Source organism: Acomys minous (assembly GCF_964271855.1).
Source record: "Acomys minous genome assembly, chromosome: 6".
NCBI lineage: Eukaryota > Metazoa > Chordata > Mammalia > Rodentia > Muridae > Acomys > Acomys minous.
This window is the reverse complement of record NC_140487.1, coordinates 51,567,193-51,589,769: the sequence shown is the minus strand read 5'-3', so window position 1 is coordinate 51,589,769 and position 22,577 is coordinate 51,567,193. Positions and strand designations below refer to the sequence as shown.

At 39.7% G+C, this 22,577-nt stretch overlaps 1 protein-coding gene and 1 pseudogene across 2 annotated transcripts; one reads left to right on the top strand and one right to left on the bottom strand.

Moving 5' to 3' along the window:
• Positions 1–16,385: 16,385 nt before the first annotated feature.
• On the bottom strand, positions 16,386–17,309 carry LOC311599643 (cellular tumor antigen p53-like; annotated as a pseudogene). Its single transcript has 2 exons — positions 17,257–17,309; positions 16,386–17,032 (listed from the first exon to the last, which is right to left on the bottom strand). The product of its transcript is annotated as a cellular tumor antigen p53-like (transcript).
• Positions 17,310–21,142: 3,833 nt separating this feature from the next.
• LOC311599642 (putative vomeronasal receptor-like protein 4) lies at positions 21,143–21,955 on the top strand (the record flags this gene model as incomplete). Its single annotated transcript, XM_084785666.1, has 1 exon — positions 21,143–21,955. One exon carries the CDS (start codon positions 21,143–21,145, stop codon positions 21,953–21,955), a length of 813 nt encoding a protein of 270 aa, XP_084641792.1.
• Positions 21,956–22,577: the final 622 nt, after the last annotated feature.

The window sequence follows — 22,577 nt, the reverse complement described above, 5'->3', positions numbered from 1 at the left end:
TGTTGTATTCTTATGCTGGCACTTAGCCATCTGGCTTTTCCCAGTGTTAGCTGTTAGTTCCTGGAACCATTTGGGTTTCTCCAGTCTTTGTGATCCACTGAGGTTCTGCTGGTGTCCTCAAGGGAGTTCCTCAAGAAGCAAAAGCAACCTGAGTTCTAATTGCAGGAGTGGAGCACCCCAGGAACTGGGGACCCTCAGACTAGGCATAAAGTATAGTGGGCCAAGATCCTAGGACCATGGGGGTGTGTGGATTCATGGGCTCATGTGTCAGTTGTTGGGACCTGTAACTGTGAGTTCCCAGCTCTCAGAATCTGCAAGTCCCTGAAGTCTGTGCTTGTCTTCAGGATAGTGGAAGAAGACCAAAGGAAAACAAAAGGATGCTGGTGTTTTGGATCTAGCTACACTGTGGGTTGCTCGCCAAGTAGGCGCTATGGACTGGGACTGGTTCTTGAGCTAGAGTAGGCAGAAAGCACAGGGAGCCTCAAACCTGGGACTGTGTGGGATTTCTGGGCCTGGGTATCACCTGCAGGGACCTGTAACTATGTGCTCCCAGAATGACCCAGTCTAGGAAAGGGCTGAGACAAAGGCTGGGTCTGTAATTCTCTGAAATTCGGGGTCATCTTCAGGATGGCAAGAGAAGTCCAGAGGAACAGGAAAGGTTGCTGGTGTTTCAGATCCAATAATGCTGCAAATTCCTGGCCTGACAGACGCTGAGCTCCCAGGGGCACTCAGATTGGGTTGAGTTCTGCCATTTTGGGATCAAGATCATATATGATCCTATTTTCCAGTCTGTCTCCATTGGGAACCAGCATAGCCATGGTTTGGAGGTTGGGATGCTGTCCTTATGGATCAAGATGCTGCCCTTGGGGAAGTGAGAGGAATACGAGGTCTTTTTGGGAGATCGGGGCATCCCTGGAACTGAGGACAAAGTTCAAGTAGGAGGGCAGGACTGTAAGACAGGGGCTTTCAGCTACTCCTGGACCAGCCATAGTGGGGCCTGGAGTTATTTGGCTCCCAGGGTGTCCCCTCACTTCCAGGAAAGTCCAACTTCAGTGTTTTGGAGTCAGTGGCCAAGTTACTCACTGGATTTGCAGTCTCTGATCAAACTGCCACCATCTTTCAAAGGTCCCTCAATAGTATTTTAAATTGTAGCTTTGATTCTGCTTACTAATTAAAATTTCTCTGGATCATGAAAGTATTGTGAATTGAAATTTCCCATTTTTTAAAACCACAGTTACACAATGAGTTTTCTATCAAAATTTCATATGTCTATTTATTTGCACTTCATTTCACCTACATTTATTGAAGTACTACTGGTAAATAAAAATACATGCAAAGTGTTTTATGTGAATGTGTATATGTATGTATGTATGTATGTATGTATGTATGTATGCGCATACATGAAGGATGTGTGTTCATGTACATGTGGAGGGCAGGAGACAACCTTGGCTGTTGTTCTTCAGAAGCCACTCACCTCGAGCTTTGACAGTGTGTCTCTCACTGTAACTGGGCTTGACAAGTTGGCCAAAAGGGTCGTCCCATGGATTCTCTTGTATCTGCTTCTCCAGCTCTGGGATTATGAGTGTTCACCACCATACCCCATCATTTACAAATTATGTTTTCCTTTTATTAAAAAAAATTTCATGCAATATACTCTGATTGGTGTTTCCCTTTCCTCCAGTCCTCCCAGTTCATCCTCATCTCCTCTCTCATCCAAATCCACACTCTTTCTATCTTTCCTTAGGAAACAAACAGGCCCCTAAGTAATAATAAATAAACAACAATAAGATAAAGCAAAAATAAAAAAAGAACAGAATAGGACAAAACAAATGGAAGAAAAAGAGTCAAGGAAAAAGACTAATATACACATAGAGACATAGAAACATACAAGTTCAACACAGGGATCTCATAAAAACACAAAACCAGAAGTCATAGCATGTATGCAAGAGACCTGTAAAGATTACATTGAGCTCCTTTTGTGTGGGCCTCTTCTGCAGGGCATGGGGCCTACCCTTAAGAGTGATAGATTTCTCCAATGAGACTCCCTTGGAGAAAACTGTTTCATGTGCAAGTGGCTATCAGATGGAGGTAGCGTCTGGGTTAGGGGTGGGGCATGGATCCACTGCTTCTGCTTTAGGACCCCATCTGGTGCAGGCCTGGGCAGGTCTTGTGCATGCTACCCTGGTCTCTGAGTTTATATATGTCCGTTTGTGCTGTATTTAGAAAGCCTTGTCTTCCTGGTGTCCTCCATCCACTCTGGGTCTTATAGTCTTTCTACCACCTCTTCCACAGAGTTCCCTGGGTCCTTAAGAGAAGAATTTGATAAAGACATCCCATATAGGGCTGAGGGTTTCTGGGTCTCATTCTTGCTGCATATTTTCTAGCTGTAGGTCTCTGTATCTGTTCCCTTCTGCTGCTGGAGGAAGTGTCTCTGATAATGCCTGACTCAGGTCTGTGAGTCCAGCAGAATGTCATTAGGAGTCATTTTGTTGCTACATTCTTTTAGCAGAAAACTAGTATTTGGGTTTCTCCTTGGTCTCTGGCCTATCTAGTCTCAGGTGCTTGATTACACAAGCAGTGTTGGGTATGGTTTACATCTCAGGAATTCATGCTTTAGAGCAAATCAGATGTTAGTTGGTTACCACCACAAACTTTGTGCCACTATTACACTGGCGGGCCACCCCTTTAGACTGAAGGGTTTTTAGCTGGGTTAGTGTTTACCTTTCTCCTTTGTTAGTATGCGTGATATCTTCCAGTACCATGAACTCCGATCCACAGCGATGGAGGTTCGAGATCGTCTCCAGGTCAAATTGTCCATGGTCAATGAGTTGTGAAAGTGTTGTCTTCGGGAATGGGGCCTTATTACTAGTCTTTATAGAGTAAACAATAGCTTTGACAATACATTGGGTTTACCCAGTTTCATGGATCCTTTTTTGGTCAATAACTCAATTAGATGTAGTTGATTCCTGGTACCAGAAGCTTTATTTGGTGATCAGAGAGTTCATTAGGAATTTTATCTTCTTGTTGGGAAACCCTGCTGCTAAGGGCATAGTCCCTCATGACCAGAAAGCCTTGAACTCAGCACAAAATAGAGGACTCTTTTTGTCCAGCAGTACTCCCTCTTCTCTGTCCGGGGAGCCTAGAACCCCACAGGCTCTCCCTGAGGACTGCCACATAGACCTTAGTGAGATTACAGGTTCAACTTCCTTTCTATGGATAAGAACCCACCCAGCAAGCACCTGGAACTCCTGGGATGCCTCTCCATGCAAACGAGGCATCCCAGTACCTTAATCCCTCAACTAATGATGTACACTCACACCAGGAACCACCACCCACTCTCCTTGCTTACCCCTGAATAAAGTAGAGGTTTCTTCTGGAAGTTGTTTCCAGAGGTCATACCATCATGTTCATGGGTCATCTGAACCTTTGATGCTTCTGCACCCTTTGTCCTTGGGCACTTATGGCCGCAATCCCTGAGAGAGGGGTGAGGAGGGAGAGGACATCTCCCCAGGTATTTGGTGATTTCATTTAGATCACCTGTGGAGGAAATGTCTTGAGTGGATGTAACAGCTCCAATAATGTCAATAAAGCACTGTTTAGCCAATCACCTGGGCAGAAGGACAGGAAGTGGAAGGCAGGACTTCCTGGAGAGAGGGTGGAGCCAAGACTGAGAGTTGAGAGGGAAAGACAGTTGAGAGTGGAGGAGGACAGGGAGAGAAACAGCCTAAGGATCATAGTGGCAAGTGCTTGGGATATATGTATGTTATGAGGTTTAGAGTAGTTTGTTTGTGTTAGTTTACAAGTAGATTTGTATTTGTTTAGATTCTGCCTGGCATGTAGTGCTAACAGCTTTAAAGTACATTTCAGACTCTGTGTCAGTTATTAGCCATCTTAGGCCTAACCAATACATTTTACTCTAACAATCACCTTCATATATGTACGTATGGTAGGAAGCTTCTATTGTATTAGAATTCTATATGATCCCTTAAATGTTTCATAGTTTTAGCTGTCCTTTCCACATTTGCTTTCTTGTTCATCTTCCTCCTCCCTGCTTAATACTCCTGTTTCAGCCTAACTCATTAATCCATCAATTTTATATTCCTAGGGAGACTCATCCATCCCTTCTTTTCCTTGCTCTATATCTAACCTCTGTGGTGCTATGGATTATGGCTTGCTTGTAAATTTCTTAATAGCTAAAATCCACATATAAGCAATCATATACCATGTATTTTTTTTCTGGGTCTGTGGTACATCATTCAGACTGAAGTTTTTTAGTTTTAATTCTCTTATATGTGGAAATAATAAGTCCTGCATTATTTGATGAAGAGGCTGACTCTTCTACAGCGTTTTGTTGAAATGAAATTATTGTCAAAGATCAGTGGCTACAACTTAATGACTTTGATTTGGTATCTTTGGTTTTATTCCATTGCTCTATGGGTCAGGTTTGGTGCCAGTACTGTGGTGTTTTTCTTATTATTAGCTGTAATGTAGTTTGAAATGAGGTATTGAGATACCTCCTGTAATATTCAATGTATGTAAAACAAATAACTCCTTTACCCGCTATATTGTAAGTCTCAATATTATTCTAACAAAATTGAAATCAAACTAACTACATTGTGAAATAAGCCACACGTCAGTAATATCAATTAAAAAAATCTCTAGGAGAAAGGTTAGTCTAATATGTAATGGCTTAATATCACAAATTCAAAATTACTAAAACAATTACTATCTACGCACAAACATATGATATCAGGTTTCATGTTATTTCTACACTGTATTCTAATATTTATTTATTTATTCTATTTTAGTAATGTAGAGCCCGGTTTAAGTAATTTGAATATTATACAGGCTGGATATATATCATTTACCACTTCTGTACTAAGTACTAACAAGAATTTATTGCACATCTTATTCATCTAATACAACAGTGATGCCACTGCTTCTGTGAAGGACTCGAAGATATATTCTCAAGTATGTGGATCTCAGCACTTGTTTAACTACATAATATCTTGTTCATACCATCATCAGAGATCTATGATGTTATACTTCAGTTGAAATAATTATGTGGTTTCTTCTGTGGTCTGTAGGCTCAATTTCCTTAACAATTATACTTTATTATGAACTTATAAAATCAGCGTACCTTCCTTATAACTCAACTAGCCTAAACAAGAGGAAAGGAAGATTAAAGAAAATAAGAACGAAACATTCGGGGTATCAGTTCCTAGGAATGATTCTCCTTGCCTAGTCAGCAGGATTTCAGCAGATGAGGAATTCAATGAAAGTTGCTGCTGGAACCTGGAACACCAGCTGGAACTGGAACAGCAGCTGAAACCTGAGCCCTGAAGCCTTCGCCGGAGCAGTTTTCTCGAGGAGCTTCTCGAAGTGGAGCAATGAACAGCCAAACAATACCAAGATCCCCAAACCCCCTCCTGTTTTAAGCTATATCATATATATATCTCCTCCCAGAGTCTGTTCAAGGATGTTTTTCAGCTGGCAACAACCAAGCTCCCCCATGAAGTGGTTCGACTTCTAAGTGGATAAACATCGCCTGTTCTCTCACAAGTCTGTTCCCCATCCTGCACTTGGTATCATAACAAAAACAGGTTTATCTCCTCTTCAGTGGTCATTTGTGAATTCTGAACAAGTAGGCTATAAACGGTACCAGTTCAGTCATATTGAATTATCCATAAATGACCATCAATCCTAATATAACTGTCATGAACACCTGCCCTGTGTCAAGAAGAGTGCTAGTGACTCTTCAACATGTTCCCACAGCAGTTTCCAGGCAATCAAGTGGTTATGGACCACTAATCAGTAATCAATTGCACATCTGGCCATTTCTCCTTTCCTGCCAAGTATACAAATATATGGAATGCCTGAAGTTCTACACAAACTTCTTCCATGGTTGTTCCAGAAAGAGGTTGTAATGTTGTATTTGTACACTTCTGGCAGTATCTGCAGTGTCCAGAACCCTCATTAAGTCAGGTCATAATCATCTGTGCTTTAGTCATCTGAGCATAGGTACACCCCATTAGGTTAACAGTGGATGCCTGGAAACAAAAGACATTTTCGAACCATAGGTATTACTTATTATCTGCTGTGCCCACAGAACCTGCTGAAACTTTATCACATATACGGCATGTCCATTTGATGATGCTTCTTCTAGGGTTCAATAATGGGCCAAGAGCTGTCTTTCAAAGGGAGACTGCCTATCTGCAGATGATGGTAGAGACCTGGTCTCAAATTCCAAGGGCGTCTATTATCACTCAGTCTGCTAAATCTCCAAACAGGATCCCTATCTGCTACTGAAACCTCAGGTAAATCGGGTCTGTCAGATCTTTGGCCCAAGTGTTAAAGCAGCCTGAAACATATTATGGATGTGTTGAAGAGTCTTATCTTATTCCAGCACTACTCAAAGCTGGCAGTTGTCCAAAGTGCCTTTGTATATGGGCTGGAGTAAAGCGTCCTAGTAAGGAATGTGCTGTTCCCAGAATCTGTAGAGACCTATTAATCATTCTGTTTTTTTTCTTGTAAGTAGGAGGGAGCAGGTGCAACAACTTACCTTCCACCTTAGAAGGAATATTTCTACATGCCCCACACTACAGGTGTCCTATATATTTTAGTGAGGTAGAACTTCCTTGAATTTTGGTTGGAATTATTTTCTCAACTTCTAATGTGCATGCATTTTGTCAACAGGCCCCCAAAGCTGCTATTTTCTGTTAATATTTTCCAGGAAGCATAATGTCATCAGTATAGTGGATTAGCATGATATCTTGAGGAAGGGGCAGGGACTCAAGATCCCTCTCAACTAATTTATGATATAGGACTGGCAAAGTACTATGATTTGAGGTAGAAATGTAGAGATTTACTTCTGGCATTGCTAAATGAAATCAAATTGCTTTTGTTGGGCCCTATGAACAAGTCTCTTTAAAAAGCATTTGTGAGGTCACTATCTCATTACAGGTATCTGCTCAAGAAAAGAAATCACATCTGGCACAGAAAGTGCAATTGGAGTCACTTCCTCACTAAGTTCATCATATTCCAGATGAATAATGCCCCATCATGAAATTCTCCATCTGTTTTCTATATAGGCCAAATAATATATGGTAAGATGTGGTGCATTTCTTTAATCATCTGTGGATGGTGGCATTGATTTATGTAATCCCTCTGAATTACAATGTGATATTGTTTTTGGTTCACTATTTTCCCTGGTAAAAGCAGCTCCAATGGCTTTCATTTGTTCTTTTCAACCATAATAGCCTCGACACAGCAGGTGAGGGAAAAACGTGAGGATTCTCTTGTGAATGACAATTCCTGAAAAGTGTCTGGCTGTGAACAAAAAAACCCTAGAAGGAGTCTGTGTTTAGAGAGACTAGTTGATGTATTGAAATTTCAGCGCTGTTGAGAGATTGAATTTTGTAGGATAAGGCATTTATGACATTATCTTGGGTCAATTTTAGTCTCTGCAACAACCATTGCTTAGCACACTATCTGAATTAACACCTCCTGATACTCTATAAAAACATTTTAGAAGCTATTAATTTAAACTAACATCTTGTGATAATTAGTAGAAGCCTATTAGAAGCTATTAATTGAGCAGGACACTAGCTCCCACTAATCCAAGAGCTAAGCATGTCATCAGATAATATCTTGGAGCTTTAAACAGCCTTTCCTTGTCTCAGTGTACTCACTTCTCAGGTATGTCCCGGAATACATTTTAAATTTGCCTTGACTTATAATTCCCTTTGTTCTGTAAAACTATAAAAACTTTCCAAAATGGCTTCCACATCAGAACACAGAATTTGCGTAACCGTAATCTGTGCTCCTGGGCACTTTTGAAGCGTGAGCTCTTCCTTTCGTCGACATTGCCAACTTTTAAGATCATATATCTTAAATGCACATCCCGGGATTATGGAAGTAACCACAGCTTGAGTTTTGGGCCCCGCTGTGAATCAGATCTTTGCCATAATTCTGTCATCACCTGATATCCATCAGCCCTTGCTTTAACTGGAAGGTCACTGTACTTTTGAGATCTCCCACAATCAGCGTCAATTCAGAACCAGTGTCAAGTATGCCTGAAAAATCTGAAAAATCTGATGGTCCAAGTAAAAGCCTAGAGGTTCTTTGTGAGAATAATGGGAAAAGGGCTATCAGTAAAACTCTTGCTTCAAGCTGCCCAGTGTGTGTGTGTGTGTGTGTGTGTGTGTGTGTGTGTGTGTGTGTTATGAACTGAACTGTCGTTCTTTGCAAGAGAGAACAAGGGCTCTTAACAATTGAGCCATTTTTTCTAGTACCAGAACAATTATATTTTAAACAGTGAATCTGCTGAAATATTCTAAATACCCTGACATTAAAGAGACTTTCATCAACAAAGGGATTTCAGGCATCCCTATCTACTTTTCAGTAGGCCATGTTTTGACAAATACTTCAGCAAACACTTGGTGCAATGCTCTTACTTTGGAAGCCAGGTTGACTATATAAATCTTGTACCTCTGCTTCTCTGCCAAGATCACCCTTGCCTTACACACCCTGTCCAGCACCTCTTCATCTGCAGACCTCTTCCTCCAGGTCCTGGGGAGCATCTGGTCCAGGCATATTACCTTATCAATCTGAGTGTGCTAAAAATGCAGTGCCAATACTCAGATGCTCTCCATGACCCCTTTATACCCTCTAAACCAGCACCACCTAGGTGACTCTTACATCACCAAGTTCAGCTGCCAGCCCAGTTACAACCTTAGCTCTGTCTGGAACACAGATCCTGTGTTCTGACTCTCAGAAAACATCTTCTATAAGATTTCCACTCAGTGATGCTGGTCTAATTGTCACTAATTTCTTAGTTCTCATGGGCAAGAATCAAGTATTCCAGCAAAGCAAAGGTTTTACTTTAGAGTTCTTATATGTTGTTACTCACAGCTGATTCTTCATCTCCAGAATCACAGAATCTTAATTCAAAATAACAAATACCCCTGATAGAGTCTTTAAACTTCCCACTGAAACGTCACAAACCAGGCCTCCATTGTATGGCCTCACTCAATATTTTTAGCTTCTGAGCCCCTACAGAACAGCCCACTGAGTTCTGCACACTATAGTGAGAATTTGGGTTTCTTTAGAAAAAAGGAGAAAAGATTTTAATAATATGTTTTCATTTTAATCCCTGGTGTAGGGATATGATGTTGCCTCAGATTATCCATAGCAGCTGACTATGATTTGCCTCCTGCTCTAACAGGGTGTGATTTTGCCAGCTGCAGATAGTTTTTGTAACTGTGTGATATTTGGAATTTGAGGGACTTTTCATAGGATATATAAATGCTAGAGCACCAATGGGGTGGCTGTTTGGTGTTTGCATGCTATTGGTTATTGCTGTTTGTCAGATAGTCATTGTGCAAGGAGATGAAAAGAAGAAAGTATGTATCCTGACAGTGGAGATCAAACTTGCCCCCAAGGAATTTGGTTGAGGGACATCTAGTTTGTTTCCTGGTTATCATGAATACAGCTGCTATGAGCATAGTTGAGCAAATGTCCTTGTTGAATGATGGAGCATCTTTTGGGTATATGCCCAGGAGTTGTATAGCTGGGTCTTGAGGTAGAACTACTCCTAATTTTCCGAGAAAGAGCCAGTGGTTGTACAAGTTGCACACCCACCGGCAATGGAGGAGTGTTCCTCTAACTCCACATTCTCACCAGGACGTGTTGTTACTTGAGATTTTGATCTTATCCATTCTGAAGTTCGGAAGATGGAATCTCAGAGTCGTTTTGATTTGCATTTCCCTGATGTCTAAGGATGCTGAGCCTTTCTTTGAGTGCGTCTTGGCCATTAGAGTTTCATCAGGTGAGAATTCCGTTTAGCGCTGCACCCCATTTTTAATTAGGTTATTTGGTTTGTTGGTGTTTAATTTCTTGTGTTCTTTATATATTGGCTATTAGTCCTTTGTCAGATGTAGGGTTGGTGAAGATCTTTCCCAATCTGTAGTTGCTGTTTTGTTCTGTTGACAGTGTCCTTTGCCTTATAGATGGTTTTCACTGTCATGAGGTCCCATTTATTAATTGTTGATCTTAGTGCCTGAGCTATTGGGGTTCTGTTCAGGAAGTTGTCTCCCGTGCCAATGAATTCAAGCCTCTTTCCTATTTTCCCTTCTATTAGATCTAGTGTACACTGTTTTATGTTGAGATTTTTGATCCACTTGGATTTGAGTTATGCATTTGGACTTATTTGCATTTTTCTATATGCAGACAAACAGTGACACAAGCACCATTTGTTGAAGATGCTTTATTTTTTTATTGTATATTTTTGGCTTCTTTATCTAAATTCAAGTGTTTGCAGGCAAGTGGGTTTATTTCTACATCTTTGAGGCAATTTCATTGATCAACTTGTCTGTGTTAATGCCAAGACCATGTGGATTTTATTATTATTGCTTTGTAGTACAACTTAAAGTCAGGGATTGTAATACCTCCAAAAATTCTTTTGTTGTACAGCAATGTTTTTGCTATCCTGTTTTATCCCCTTGGTTCCATATGAGAATGAAAAGTGCTCTTTCAAGGTCTATAAAGAATTGTGTTGGAATTTTGATGGGCATTGCACTGAATCTGTAGATGGCTTTTTGTAAGATGGCCATTTTTAAAATTATGTTAATTCTACCATTCCATGAACATAAGAGATCTTTCCATTTTCTAATATCTTCTTCCATTTCTTATTTCAGAGGCTTGAGCTTCTTGTCGGACAAGTCTTCCACTTCCTTGGTTAGAGTTTTTATATTATTTAAGATATTTATATTATTAGTAGCTATAGTGAAGGGTGTTATTTCCCTAATTTCTTTCTCAGCTTATTTATCATTTGTATAAAGGAGGGATACTTATTTTTCTTTTTTGGTTAATTTGCTGAAGGCGTTTTTCAGCTGTAGAAGTTCTCTGGTAGAAATTTTCGAATCACTTATGTGTCCTACCATATCATCTGTGAATTACAATACTTTGACTTCTTCCTTTCCAGTTTGTATCATTTTTGATATCCTTTAGTTTTCTTAATGCACTAGGTAGGACTTCTATGTTGAATAGAAGGGGTGTTGGATTTTGTCAAATTTTTTTTCAGCATCTAAGGAGATGATCGTGTGTGTGTGTGTGTGTGTGTGTGTGTGTGTGTGTGTGTGTGTGTGTGTGTTATTTCAGTTTATTCATATGGTGGTTACATTGATGGATTTCTGCGTATTCAACCATCCCTGAATGGCTAGAATGAAGCCTACTTGATCATGGTGGGTGGTGTTTTTGATGTGTTCTTGGTTGTGTGAGTATTTGTGGATTTGTGAGTTTGTGAGTATTTTATTGTGTATTTTTGCATCAATGTTCACAACAGATATTGGTTTGAAAAATTTTCTTCATTGAATCCTTTTGTGTTTTAGGTATCAAGGTCACTATCATTTCATAGAATGAGTTTGGCAATGTTCCTTTTGTTTCTATTTTGTGAAATATTTTGAGGAATATTGGTATTAGCTCTTCTTTGAAAGTCTGGAGAATTCTGCATGGAAACCATCTGACCCTGAGATCTTTTTCATTGGGATCTTATTGAAAGTGCTGTGTTTTCTATTTACTTGGGAATGTTTTTTTCTCACCTGTGCCTATAATTAGAAGGTTTGATTTTTTTTTTCATGGTGCCCCACATACACAATACTTTCTAGGCAGGCATTCTGCCAGCTGAGCCTCATTCCATTCCCCACAGTCTGAATTCTGCTGATAATACAGTTAGTTACATTGCCTCACTTCTGTGTGGTAAACACACAAGTGTTTTTGTAGGATGTAACATTGTCTTAATTTTAGCCAAAGAGTTATTAGTTTCTAAAAGAGTCCCTGAAGCCACTGTCCAGTAAGTATGAAGGCTACCACCAATGTTCTAGAAGCTGAAAGGACACGTTTTGGAATCTGAAATGTTTTTCTACTTCTTTTAAATGGAATATTATTATTCTTACATTTATTTTGCTCACAAAACTGGGAACAGTTAATTGAAACAGGCAAGTATGGCCTGGGGAGAATAGCTCACACATGGGAAACCCAGAGCTCAGCTGTTCCTACTCCACTGTTCTCCTGGAATTTGGGAAGTTAACTTTTCCATTTGATGGTACCACTTTCTAACAGCCTTAAGTTCAGAATTGCCTTCTCCAGATGACATGGTAATTTTGGGTGTAGAGGGAGATGTGCAGATAATATATCTTCCTTATAACTTCTTATTAGGACCTCATTCTAAATGGATATTGTGAAAGGCCCAGCTTGGTGAGCATTTCTTTTACTCTTCACTATTAGTGAGTGCTCTAAGTAGATGATAGAACAAAGCAGGATTTTCTGTAATAAATGATTAGAGAATTCTGTGCTTCCAATATTACTTTTGAGTTGTGCTGTGTAATGACCACACAAGAGATGCTTATAGACATAAAAGTATCAGTGTAATGATTTTTTTTTGTTTTTTTGAGACAGGGTTTCTCTGTGTAGCCTTGGCTGTCCTGGACTCCCTTTGTAGACCAGGCTGGCCTCGAACTCAAAGCAATCCACCTGCCTCTGCCTCACTAATGCTGGGATGATTTATTAAAGAACATAGATTCCATTTAATGTGACCTCTGATTATAATATATATTACAGTAGAAGAGTGGGTTTTGCAAAAAGGACAGGGCCTGACAGAAGGCTGGGTGGAGAGAGAGTACAGGCTAGCAGGGTGAAAATCATCAATGGATATTATATATTGAATGAAAATGTAGTGAAACCACCACTTTTACACTGATATATGTGTAAAAAGCAGCTGTAGATGAAATAGTTAAACCTGCACACCTCAGTATGTATTCTTCTGTGTACTCTAGTAATTCTAATATTATGGTTCCACGTAGGTGGGTAGTGCCAACTGTGTTAGTCTTCTATCCTGTAACAAAGTACCTGAAATACCTTAGAGGAGGGAAACAAAACAAAACAAAACAAAACTAGACATTTGTTGGTTTCCAGGAGTCCATTTATAAACTAGGATATATTTGAATTGTTTTAAAAAATTTTTGTGTTTTACTAATTTTATTTTTTAAATTTTATTTATCTTCATGTTTTTAAAAAAATTTCTTAAGCTAATTGGCTATATGCATTTAATTAAATGAAACAAGATAGGAACATGCAACAAATTTTAACTAATTTAGTGTTTATCAGTTATTTTCAATTCTGGTAAGTCTGTACATACTTAGGAATTCTTAGAGAAGTTTCTATTCATGGCCTAGTAAAACATGAGACTTTTTTTCATTGTATAATGAGTTTTTGTAAAAAACTTATATGGTTTTGCTTATTCTATTGTAATGATTTCTAACTAAGTAGATCTTTTCTGGGTATTACAAAAGTATCTGGCAATATCACAACACTTATTTGTTAAATTCATGTTAAATTAGTTTTACAAAAATGTGAACCAGATAATTTTCAATAGTTATTTGGATGTTTAAATGAAAATAATTCCAGTTTTAATATTCCAAGTTTTCTAAATCGAACCCTGTAACATTGTTACTGATATAATGAGTAACCTTTTCATTTGCAGAGAGAAAAATATTTTCAATTCTCGAATAGTATACAATCTTTTAAAATCAAAATGCCCAACGTGTTCTCCAATAGTTACAAAATGCATTTGCTCATTAAAATATGCATTCACCAAGAAATGGCAAATAAATTTAAGTTTAGGTGGTGACTATCACTAGTCCATTTTTATGTTGCTGGAATATCATTTACTAATGTATATAACAGAATCAAATGGACAATGAATGCAGGTGTGGTGGCACATACCTATGATTTCAACACTTTCAATGCTTAGGCAGGATTATCCTGTGTTTGATTGAAGTCAGTCTGAACCACAGGGTGGGATCTCCATTCCTGTTTCTATACACACACACACACACACACACACACACACACACACACACACGCATATGGAGAGAGAGAGAGAGAGAGAGAGAGAGAGAGAGAGAGAGAGAGAGAGAGAGAGAGAGAAATACAAAATTAACCTGGAAAATAGATAATGTAAAATTATAAAATTGTTGTTTCAAACAAAACACAATGATGCCAGTTAAGGCCATTAAGTTACTGGCCACAGAACATAAATACCATAAAAACCAAATCATAGAAGTGTATTTTTGTAAGCATTTAGAACTTTTAGTTTGTTTTGTATAATTCACATTAAATATCTGCACTGGTACACTATGCAGGGCCCAGGGATCTCATCTAGTTAACTGCAAAACAGAGGACACATTTTCTACTTTCCATGTAGTTCACTTCATTTCACAAATGTATTTAATATAATTCCAGTTTTTCACTCAAATGATATAAAGGTATTCTTGTTAGCATCCCTGAAAGACACTATGCTACTGATATCACTCTCTTCTTAGTCTCAGTGATTTGATAATCTCTCTCTCTCTCTCTCTCTCTCTCTCTCTCTCTCTCTCTCTCTCTCTCTCTCTCTCTCTCTCTCTCACACACACACACACACACACTGCCAATGAACATTTTCATGGAACTTGTGACCAAATCCTAGGTGTGATTTCGTCCCCGCAGTCTCACTGGGACACTTCTGCTGCTGCTTCATCTCAGGGGAGCTGGTTAGCAAGTGTGAGATTGTAATATTCCAGTCAGTGTCTGTGGGCTTTTAGTTACACCCTCACTAACCTCAATTTCCACAGAACGATCAATGCATTGAAACTACTTAAGTGTATAGCAAATAGTTATGAATTAACACCTTATCAATAGGTGATCATATTTATTTTCACTGTCATCATCTCTTTCATAAAGGGATCCAGACAACTAGCTTGGGTGGCTAAGGTCTTCACCTCCTGAGTTCCTGAAAACTTACTCTTGTTGCTCTCTGTGGATAGTACATGAGGCAACACCATACTTACTTATGTTCTCTGAGCAGTCATAGAGCTTTCAGGTAATTACATGCTAATTATGGTAAATCTTAAAATGAAAATGATATTTTTCATCTAGTATATTTGTATGTCCTTAGATTACTTAATTCCCACAAAGCAGAAGGCAAATATATCCATAAGCTCATAAAACAAGACTGTTCTAAAATCCAAACTGTGACGATGAAGGGTAACATGATTTTTCTTGGGAGAACATAGAGCTATGCACAAAGCAGCTCTTGTTCTCTTGTGTTGCAGGTCTCTTCAGACAGCTGCCTGCACACTGCATAGTTTTGGTCTGGGCTAATTTAATAGTGATGCTTTCTCCACTATTATGAATGTTTATGGATACACTTCAGGTTTTAGTACTTACAACTGAAATTACAATTTAAAGTAATGTGAAAGTCCTCAGCATTAAAACAAACAAACAAATGGCTTTTCTCAGTACACGCATATGTTAACAACTCTGTAGCCTTTGTAGCTATGACCTTTTCGGGTCCAGTCTTAGCTTCAGTGAGCCCCAGAGGAAGACACTGCTCGATAAATCACAAGCTTTGTAATTTTTTGTATGTAATAAACATTTACAGAGCAGTGGACATGAAGTAGAGAAGTTGAAGAACTTACATTTGGAGGAAAACATTTCATATTACTGTCTTTTACATTATGCTATCATCTTCTTATATTAATAATACTACATGTGCTACTTAATAAATTGTAGATGTATAATTAATGAAAATTATACAGATATGGTGAGTGCATTTACAATTTTAAAATTGGAGTAAAGCTACCATTCTTTTTTTTTTTTTTTACAAGTGATAACAAAATTTTATTGTAAAAAGCAAAATTGACATAGAAAGGATATAAAAAGGGCAAAGGGATAGGGGCAACGAGTAAACGTGGACAGGCTTTGCAGAGTTGGAAGAAACTGATCCTGAGCACAGAGTGAAAGAAAGTGGGTCTTGGTGGATATGAACCCTATGAGAGCCAAAGATAGAATCTTACAGGCTGTGGGCTGGGGTGACATTTCATTTTAAATGCCAACAAGTGGCTGGATAGAATTTCGCTGGGCCAGCAGAGACCTGGCAACTACCAACCCAGTCCCGGAACCAGCACTCCCAGAAAGGGCTGAGTCTTATGGACAAGGTAAGAAAAGGCAGTGGTAGAGACAAACATTGCTTCTTCAGCTTTCACAGCAAGCCCTGAGAAGTAGGTTTGCTGGTCTACATTTTATAGGTGTGCCTATTCAAGTTCGGAGAAAGTAAAGGCAGAGAGAAATCACGGAATGTCACCACTTCATATGGCTGATTGTAAACTCTCCTCAAGCCTCTTCTCATAGGCGGTCTTAAGAGCTAAGCTGGTGCGTCCTACTACCCTCCCCAATTATCAGTGATGACTAGACCCAGGAGGCGGTTCAAGAAGCCAAGTCATAAAATGTCAGGAACGGAGGGTCCAGGGTGGGAGGTTGCCGGTGGGGTCAGGAAGTAGAGGATGTCAGTCTGAATCAGTCTTCTCTCTCTTGAACATGAGATTCTTGTGAGTGGAAGTAGACTTGTCCTTATTCTTCAAGATGCTGGAGTGAGCACTGCTGCTTCCTGACTCCACTGCAGCCTGAGCGACCTTCAATTCCAAGGTCTCATTCAGATCTCATAAATGTTTATGCCCATGGATCTTAAGAGTGAAATACTCTGCATAAATTGGTTTACTCTTTGGCTGAGGAGAGGAGTGGGCAGTGCACACTTGGGGCAGATATGGGCAATGTTCTCCCTTTTTGCAGAAATTTCTTCCTCTGTAAGATAGTCTTTCCCAGGACAGGCACAAATAGGAAACTCAAAGCTGCTCCGTTCCAGCAGGTTCCTACTGGAGTCTTCTAGTGTGATGATGGTACGACTGAGCCGGCAGTTCAAGATTGTAAGTGGATGGTGGTACAGTCAGAGTTGAGCTCTGGTGACTCATATGGTACAACCACACTGTGCTGAAAAGTCTGCCCGTCATCCACATACTCAGCGTGCAAATTGTCTTCTGCTCGGATAAGATGCTGGGGAGGAGCCAGCCCATCATCATAGGAGCAGCGCTCGGGGTGAGGGCAGAGTCTTAAAACTTCTGGCCAAGAGTGGTTGCTCACGCCTTTAATCCCAGCACTTAGGAGGCAGAGGCAAGCAAAACACTGAGTTTGAGTCTAGCCTGGTCTACAAAGGGAGTCCAGGACAGCCAAGGCTACACAGAGAAACCCTGTCTCGAAAAATCAAACCCAAACCAAACCAAACAAAAAAAGAAAAGAAAACAAAACACAAACAAACAAACAAACAAACAAGAAAAACCAAACCAAACCAAACCAAACAACAACAAAAACTCTGTCGTGTACTGCGAGTTCATGTAGATGGTCATGGCAGGGATACGGTCGCCAGGTGGCGACATGGAGTTGACCCACAGCTACACAGGGCTGTCTTTGCCAGCTGGCAGAATAGTTTATTGAGTGGGATAGCTGGGTCTTGAGGAAGCCCTATTCCCATTTTTCTGAGAAAACGCCAGATAGCTTTCCAAAGTGGTTGTACTAGTTTGCATTCCCACCAGCAGTGAAGGAGTGTTCCTCTCTCTCCACATCCTCGCCAACATGTGGTGTCATTTGAGTTTTTGATCTTAGCCATTCTGATGGGTGTAAGATGGAATCTCAGTGTCGTTTTGATTTGCATTTCTCTGATGCCTAACGAGGATGAGCATTTCTTTAAGTGTTTCTCAGCCATTTGATATTCCTCTGTTGAGAATTCTCTGTTTAGTTCTAAGCCCCATTTTGCAATTGGGTTGTTTGGTTTTGTGGTGTTTAATTTCTTGAGTTCTTTATATATTTTGGATATTAAACCTTTGTCAGATGAAGGGTTGGTGAAGATCTTTTCCCAGTCAGTAGGCTGTCGCTTTGTTCTCTTGACACCTTGGAATATACCCAGAAAATGCTCGAACACACAACAGGGACATATGCTCAACCATGTTCATAGCTGCTTTATACACAATAGCCAGAACATGGAAACAGCCTAAGTGTCCCTCAGTAGAAGAATGGACTAAGAAACTATGGTACATTTACACTATGGAGTATTACTCAGCTATTAAAAACGAGGAATTCCCGAAATTTGTGGACAAATGGATTGACCTAGAAATTATCATAATGAGTGAGTTCACCCAGAAGCAAAAAGAGACAAACGGTATATACTCACTTATATCAAAACACTAGTCCAAGGGATACGTCCCATGAAAAACCTTACTTACCAAGAAAGTGGGTCAGAGGAGAGGACATCCTATTGAGACTTTAGGCGAGAGTAGCATGGAAGAATGGGGAAATAACAGGACCCACAGGGTCCTGGAAACCTACAAGAAGAACTTTATGACAGGCAGATCTGGGTCCTGGGGTCCTCCTCAAACTAAGGCACCAGCCAAGGTGAAATAGGCAGTAAACTTCGAACCCCTACCAAGACCTAGCCGACGAACACGATATTCTCCACTGTTGAGTGGAGAGTGAGATCTGATTCTCACGTGAACTCTGGTGCCCCTTTTCTGACCATGTCCCCTGGATGGGGAGGCCTGGTGGCACTCAGAAGAAGGATAGCAAGTTACCAAGAAGAGACTCAATAATCTTAGAGCATACATAGGGGGAAGAAGTCTCCCTCAATCACAGACATAGGGGAGGGGAGAAGGGGGGAAGTGGGAGGGAGGGAGGAATGGGAGGAAACAGGGGAAGGGCTAACAATCAAGATGTAATATGAATAAATTAATTTAAAAAAAAAAAAAAGAATAGTTTATTGAGGGGAGGGGGGGTGCATGCACATGGCTGACTTGGCTGTCCCTGAGTGCAGGAAGCCCAGATAGAAACCATAGTTGCCCTGGAAGGTTTCTAGGAAGGGAAGGAAGATAACAGAGGCCAGGGAGTGGGTGGTGCTGGGGCCACTGGTGCAGGAGCCTCAATTACAGGGTCCTCTGCCGAAGGAGCTGCAGACACTTGGAGGGCTTGGTAACATCCTGAGACAGGACCAGACCTTCCATGGAATCAGACGGCAGGAAGGTGGACAGAAGGTTCTTTGGAGGAAGTAGTTCATGCAAGTCTGAAAGTGTCTCCTGACTCAGAGGGGGCTCAGTGCTGAGGTCCAGCTGTAGCTAGCTCTTCCATGGCCTTGTCCAAGAAATCAGCCAGGCTGCCAATCTTCAGGGAAGCCTGTTACCCTCCTGGGAAGTAGATTCAGGCCAGACGCTAGGTACCCCCAATCCTAGTAGCTATCTGCAGTGAATTCAGGCTCTAGGAAAGCTACTGATCTTTTAATTTGGAGACCAAGGCTTGAGTTAAGTATTGTAGGGGAACTTTTATTTACTTATTTATTTAATACTTATTTTATTTTTACCCATGAGTGTTTCACTTGCACCTATGTCTGTGTAACACCAGCATGCCATGTTAGAGGGGACAATGAATCACGCAGAACTAGAGTTACGAATGGTTATGAGCCACCATGCCATTGCTCGGAATCTAACCCAGGTCCTTCACAAGAGTTAAAAGTCCTCTTAACCACTAATTCGTCCTTCCAACCAATGTACTCTACTAGATTAAGCTCTTTAGGTGCAAAAACTTGTAAATATAAAATGTGTGATTTATCATGTCATATTCATGGGGATGCTATAGGATGGTCTCTTCCACTAACTTCTTCATTATTTTTATGCACACAGGCATGTGTGCATCCATATTTATGGAATATACAAGTGAACATGAATATGTATTTGGATACTCTTTTCCCCACAAGAATCTGAGTCAGTATAGTCATTTTCTATTTCTCTATCACAAAGCTGATTTTAAAGTACTGAATTAAATTAATTCAATAATAAACTGATTCTGGTAACTGGGCAAAATAATCTGCCTAAGCACCAAAGATAAGACCATTGAATGAAACTGTAAAAATGTCTGGGTGCTGGTGATGCGTGGTAACACTGGGGACCTTGTTTTCCACTGCATGGGACAGAATCTCTTTTAAACAGAAATTCCCAAACAGCAGCACTATGTGGTCATCTTCAGCAAGTTCATGTTTGTCATAATGTGTAGAAAATAGTACTTGTCTTAATGTCACATGTCCTATCTTGTTGGAGGCTCTGAGATCCCTATCTTCAGATGTGGTTATGTAGCCTGTAGTAACTACAGAAACCAAGTAAGCAAAAATGGGACCATTGCCAGGACAGGGGAGGTGGTGGGAACAATAGGGAGCAGAATGGCAGCGTGTAAGTATCTGATCGGGGAAGTGGGGACGACAGGCTCCTTAGGTGGGGAGGAGGGAGGAAAATAGAGAAGACAGTGAGAAAAAGTTAGGTAAAACAATGATTTGGATTGCTAAAAAAGACATAGGAATAATACTGTTAATGATTTACATCCCTCCTCCACAAAAAAGGAAAAAATAGTGTTTGCCTTGATAGCGAGGAGTTAGTTCTTTAATCCTAAATTAGAAATTACAGAAGGTTTAAATGGCATAGGGATAGGAACTAAACTGGGACACATTGAGGACACTTTATAATCATAATGGTTATAAAGTTAATAGGATGTAGAAAGTACAGTAACGGTCTCCAACTGATTCTATGGCTTCAATTCTAGATTCTGAGGATGTCAGATTTCATGGAAAAAGTAACACAAATATGATAGATTTTTTTGATGATTAAAATCATGAGATTATCATGAGTTTTCACTGTGATTCCATTAAAATTATGAGTTGAAATCGTGGATAGTTGCAATATAGAGCATAGTAAAATAGTAGAATATGACACTGATTCACCTGCGTTTTTTGTATTTCTTCTCTGATTCCCACCCCCCCAAGACTTACATAGCTTTGTTCAGTTGTATAAATATGATGAACATTCTGTGCTCATCACTATTATTTTAGATATTAACAATAAAAATGAGACAATTTAAGCCAATAGGATTGAAATCTTTAGGCCTGAGACTTAGGTCAATACAGGCACACAAAATGTGAATTGTGTATATATTTGAATGTGAATGCATTTATTATCTACATTATGCTATATATACAGGAGATACATGGAAGGCATATAACATATAGAGGACAGGCTGTTTTGTACAGTCTGGAATATCAAAAGTTAAAGATACTGATTAGTCAAAAATTAGTAGGGAAAATAGAGTGACGATATAGATACACTGCCTAGTGAATTACAAATCTGATGTATAATCTATTTTTTTTCAGGTATAAGAAATATTCCTCCACTATGGTCAGAAGATGAATACACTTCTCACTTTTGCCCTCATTAAAGAGTGTTTTTTATTACAAGCTGGGCTTGGAGTCTTAGCCAATATGTTTCTTCTTTTTTTCTATACTTTCATAACCCTAGGTCATAGACCTAAGCCTATGGACTTGATCTCCTGCCAACTAGCCTTCGTTCACATAATGATGGTCCTTACTGGAAGGGTTATTTGGCTTATAGACATATTTGAGTCACTGAACATTGAGAATGATTTCAAATGTAAAACAACATTTTACATACACAGGGTGATGAGAGGCCTCTCCATCTGTATCACCTGCCTCCTGAGTGTGTTCCAGGCTGTCACTATCAGTCTCAGTACCTCTTTGTTGGCAAAATCCAAACATAAACTAAAAAAATATATGATCAGTGCTTCCTTCTATATTTGGTCCTTCAATTTGTCCTTCAGTAGTAGAATGTTCTTCTATGTTGGTGGTTTTACCAATGTGAGTGAGACCAACCAGATGAAGGTCACTAAATCCTGTTCCCTCTTCCCCATGAACTACATCATCAGAGGATTTCTTTTTACAGTGACAACCTCCAGAGATGTGTTTCTTGTAGGCATCATGCTGACCACAAGCACATACATGGTGATTATCTTATTCAGACATCAGAGGCAATACAAGCATCTTCATAGCATCAGCTGCCTGAGAGCATCCCCTGAGAAAAGGGCCACCCAGACCATCTTGGTGATTGTGGTTTTCTTTTTGGTCACATACTGGGTGGACTTCACCATCTCATCCACCTCAGCCCTGTTATTCCCAATGGATGTTGTTGCCATGCTGGTGTAGTCCTAGTTATTGTTTGATTTTCTAAATTACAAATTCTTTTAAAACTTCAATTGTTTAGCAGAGCAAGATTCTTTATATGATTTAAATAAAATTTGTGGCAATACATATATCCATCTTTTTTGTTTGCTGCCAAGCACTATGAAGCTCTTACTTGTTGTACATCATAAGTTGCTATTTTTACATGAATTGTTTTACTCTCTCTTTTTTTTACTTAATATAATAAAAGTGTTCTTGACACTGAGGTGATTCAAAATAAGCTCCTTTCTGATAGTGACACTTTAAACCTTAGTCTTAGTCATCAAAAGTAGTTTAAATTGTAGCTTTAATCCTGTTTACAAATTAAACTTTCTCTGTCTCATAAAAATAATGTAAATTATCTGTTTAGTTCCAAGCCCCATTTCTCTTTTTTTAAAAATTAATTTATTCATATTACATCTCAGTTGTTAGCCCATCCCATGTATCCTCCCATTCCTCCCTTCCTCCCACATCCCCCCTACTCCCCTCCCCTCCCCTATGTCTGTGTCTGAGGGGGACCTCCTCCCCCTGAATATGCTCATACGGTATCAAGTCTCTCCTTGGTGACCTATTATCTTTCTTCTGAGTGCCACCAGGCATCTCCATC